General features: G+C 44.3%; 1 protein-coding gene across 1 annotated transcript in view; it reads left to right on the top strand.

The window, feature by feature from the left end:
• LOC103607202 (protein FAM205A-like) overlaps positions 1-4242 on the top strand; it is a 9731-nt gene that overhangs the window by 2785 nt on the left and 2704 nt on the right. Inside the window, 7 exon segments of the mRNA XM_008591734.1 lie at positions 130-174; positions 719-779; positions 2121-2209; positions 2212-2721; positions 3583-3791; positions 3793-3921; positions 3923-4131. Of these exon segments, the coding sequence (XP_008589956.1) occupies positions 130-174; positions 719-779; positions 2121-2209; positions 2212-2721; positions 3583-3791; positions 3793-3921; positions 3923-4131 (1252 nt within the window).

Below are 4242 nucleotides of genomic sequence, written 5' to 3'. Positions count from 1 at the left end.
GTAGGCAAATATAAAATACAAACAGAAATGTAGAAAGGGAGTGGAAAATGTATATAAACTTTGTCTCATTTTGGATGTGAAAAAGAAAATGGTGTCCCAGCTTGACATTCTAATGTTTTTGTCTTTAAGCATCACCAAAAGTCAGGCAAAGGGCCAGAGATGCAGCATCAAGAGGTAAAGTCCCAGTCTGTCCTCTGACTCTTCCACTGTGGGTGAAGCTCCCATGGATCCAGTCCCTCTTTGACTCCAGGGCCAGGTGCCAGGTGCTCTAAACCACTGTAGCCTCCAATTCCTCAAACTGACAAGTTTCACAGAAAACTTCTCTTGGTGGGAAATCAGAGCTTGGAAATGTTCCAAAATTCTCTGCTTTAATGCCCTGGGAATGAAGAATTAAGAAAGTAGGGCAGATGTCCTTAATTGTATCACCTACTAATTTTGTGATCCTGCAGAAGTCATTTCATCTCTCAGTCTTCTCCATGAAATGGACATAATACTGATGATCCTGCCTCACTCAAATTGTGGCTGCGAAGATCATATGAAATTAGGTGTGGTACAGAATGTCACAAATGGTGACATTGCACACAGGCATGCCTTAGAGCATTGACTCTTTGGGTTTTCAGTCCCCTCTCGCTGAGAGTCAAAGGCTGTACGATCCAGCTTCCTATATATGCCCCTGAAACTGTCCCATATCACATAACACTGTCTCCTGTTTCCTCAGCTAGGAGAGCTTCCCAGAAAGAAGCTGAGAAGCCACAGGAGCAACTCTCTGCCATGAAAAGGTGATCTCTTGATCTTTGCCGTCTCCCAGTTCTCAGCCTGGCTTCTGATGAGTTCTCAGCTTGGCCTGGGGCAGGGATGAGGAGAGGGATAATGGATGGGAAACATATACAATAGGGGCTGGTTCATTGGTTCAGGGGTTGCCAGGGCATGGGGGTGGGAGGTGGGTCAGACATCTCAGGAGGGAAGAGTCTCCAAATTCTACTCTGTGCTAGAGTCATAGTAGTTCTAGAATTCAGGATTTGACTAGAGCATAATTTATAAAAGACTCTGTATGGGTTTGCATTCAGCTGAGAGAAGTTATTCAGTCAACAGAATGGATTTTGTATAAAGAAGACATCATTGTTGCATTCCCTTTACAGCTAGACCCTTTCAAGGGCAGATGCCTCTGAGTCTGGCTGGACCCTGCTGACATCACCTCCCCTGGTTCTGTCTTCAGGGAGGCCAGTTCCTCAGACAACTCTCAGACAGGAGCCTATCATCTGATCCTCTCTTCAAGATTTCTAGAGAACAGGATTGATTCCCAACAGATGAGGAATATAGCAGCAGGGACACCAAATAGCCCCCAAAATGCCGAGTTCCAATAAAGAACTCATTTTTCACAGTTTGAATGTACTCTTGACCCTTGAACAACATAGACATTCAGGGCACCAAACCCCATGCCATTGAATGTCCACATATAGCTTTTGACCTTCCCAAAACTTAATTACTAATAGTCAACTGTTGACTGGAAGCCTTGCCAATAACATAAACAGTTGATTAATACATATTTTGTATGTTATATGTATTATATACTGTATTCTTACAATAAAGCTAGAGAAAAGAAAATGTTAAGAAAATTACAACACTGTACTGTATTTATTTATTGAAAAAAAATCAATGTGTTTATTGAAAACAATCTGCATTTAAGAGGACCCATGCAGTTCAAACCTGTGTTGTTCAAGGGTCAACTGTAGTGAATACCAGCCTTCAGGTTTCTTAGCCTCAAATGATACTGATCTGGATTCCACCTGGTGATGTTCCCAGTGATGCCCCATCAGCTAACCACTTGGCTCCCCCATCTGCCTGGTTCCTTTCTCCTCATTCAGCTTCTCAACATGGTCAACAGAGAAGTGACCCCAGCTCCCAGTCCTCATTGAGGGCCATGCCCTTCCATGGGTTGTCTGAGACTTTGCCCAACAAGCCCCAGACCCTCAGCTGCCCACCATATCTTGCCAAATGGCATTTTCTTAGGAAGAAAAGCAGAGGGGTAGACACCCAAGGATTGTAGGACTAGGGAGGAGCGGTGTCAATCCCCAGGCCCCACTCTTCCAAGGAGACAGATGTCACTCTATCATTAACAGTTGCCATGTTTCCCTTCCCAACCAGGGCTGGCTTCCTCAGGAGGGAAGTGTGCGGCGGCTCCTGTGTGCAGATCCCTGCTGCCAAACCTGCACACTGTAACTCTGGAGATTCAGCAATTGGTGGTGGGTGAGAACAACCAGATCTCCCCCACTTTATCAAGGCAATCCCAGAACTCCTCTTACCTAGAGATTTCATCCATGTCTAGTGGGTCTTTTGAGCAGAGTCTGAAGCTTCATTCCCAGGACCCCAGAGACCTTTCACTGGCATCTGCAACCCCAACACCGGCACAATTAACGGAACAGAAATCCTTAACCCTGTCAGCTGCCCCGTCAACTGGTGCAGTCAGTATACAAGATTACTGGGCTGATCATCACCAGCAAGAGCAGGAATTTCAAGTGCCACATGTGCCCATGGGCCCCGAGACTATGGCTTCTTCAAGTCTTGAGGAGCCTAGTGTTCCAGCAACAGCAGGAGATGATGCAGAACAACCCCAACCTTGTCCGGGGGATGAAGGCCAGCAGCCCTTGAAGTCCCACATTTCTTTGCTACCCCTGAACCCAGAAATCACTAATTTGACACATCCTATGGCATTGCATGTAGAGGGTTAAAAATCTTGATTCTCGTCTGATTTTTACACAGAGCTCTTTAGCTAAAAATGTTATGAGACAAAAGTCCTTAGCTAGGAGGCAACAGCCTACAGCTAGTGGGGCAAAAAGTCCATCTAATCAATTCTAATCAAGTATATGTTGATTCTCAGTTGATTTTTAGATAGGGTTTTTAGGTAATGCAGGTATGGGACGCAAGTCCTCAGTTAGGAGACAACGCCTACAGCTAGCAGGCAATAGCCCATCGAATCAACTGTAATCACTGTTTAGGTCTGGGATTGCATACTTTAATGATTTTAGAGTTAACAGGTGGTTGACATAACAATCTTGTTAACAGCTTTTAAAGAATTGCTGTAGGAAAATATGTCAGAAATGTTTGCTGAAGGGAAAACTTTTTGTTAATGGAAACTTAAGATACAATCACAGATAGATAGAATCATAGGAATGTAATGATTGTTTTAGCCGTTATAAAACTAGTTACATCTTAAGTTAAAGATAATGATCACACTGTAATTAGCTTAACGTTTCACTAATTATACTTTGGAATATACACTGTTAGTTTTAATGATATTACTATGTTCCATTGTTTTAAGCTATACTTAGCTATGGATAACTTTTGTCACATTGCGCACGTCTTTGTGTCCTTTAGAAATGATTGAATCAACTGATTTTTCTTGTGAAACTTCCTTGTCTTTACAATAAAAACAGAAGCTAACTTTGAATTGGGGCTGTACCCCGTTTTCTCCTTCTAACAGAGGAGTTGCTGAGGTGCAGCCCCTTTGGGCTTCTCATTGCACTCATGTTCCTTTGACTAATCTTTTTTGCATCGCCATTACACAATTGCATATGATCTCAATTCTACCTGTCCACATGCCATTCCTTAGTCCAGAAGTCCTGAGGCTTTTTGAGATACATGTGAAAAAATGGATGCATTTCCCAAGGTGGGGGCTCCCTAGACGTGTGGAGGAGTCCCTGAGACAGCTTATGCCAGAGCCGACGTTGTCTTACTGACCAGGATATAACCAACCACTTCCCTAAATCGTGAATAATATTTCTAAGGTCTCTGTTAACAAAAATTAGATGAATTTTCCACCAGACCTGGGGTTCATGCATGGCTGGCCAGCCCACCCAGACCTTCTGGGTTTCTGAATGGTCCGTTATGAACCCAGAAGAAAGGTACCAGCAACACATTCCAAAACCCTATGGATCTAGCCTTGCCCTCTCCAGCACTTAAAGTCCTAAGTGGCCTCTATCCACTACCTGGGGGACAGGCTAATGACTCAGGGAGCCATCCTCAGCAGAAATGCAGCCAACTATTCTGTGGCCTCCCTTCTCTGCACAGTGAGTCCCTAGTTGCTACTTTCTTGGGCTCTCAAGGCCATTCCAAGAACAAGAACAAGAACATGTCCAGGCCCACCTTGAAGGGTCCTATTCTCTTCAAGGAGCTCTCTTTCGTCCCCCTGCTGCCCAAAACTCCACCCCAGTCAGTTCCACCCTCTTCTCCACCTTCCCCAAA

This window comes from Galeopterus variegatus, unplaced genomic scaffold, assembly GCF_000696425.1.
Source record: "Galeopterus variegatus unplaced genomic scaffold, G_variegatus-3.0.2 Scaffold7233, whole genome shotgun sequence".
In the NCBI taxonomy this organism is placed as follows: domain Eukaryota; kingdom Metazoa; phylum Chordata; class Mammalia; order Dermoptera; family Cynocephalidae; genus Galeopterus; species Galeopterus variegatus.
The sequence above is the reverse complement of the archived record's forward strand: the minus strand, read 5'-3'. Positions and strand labels throughout refer to the sequence as shown.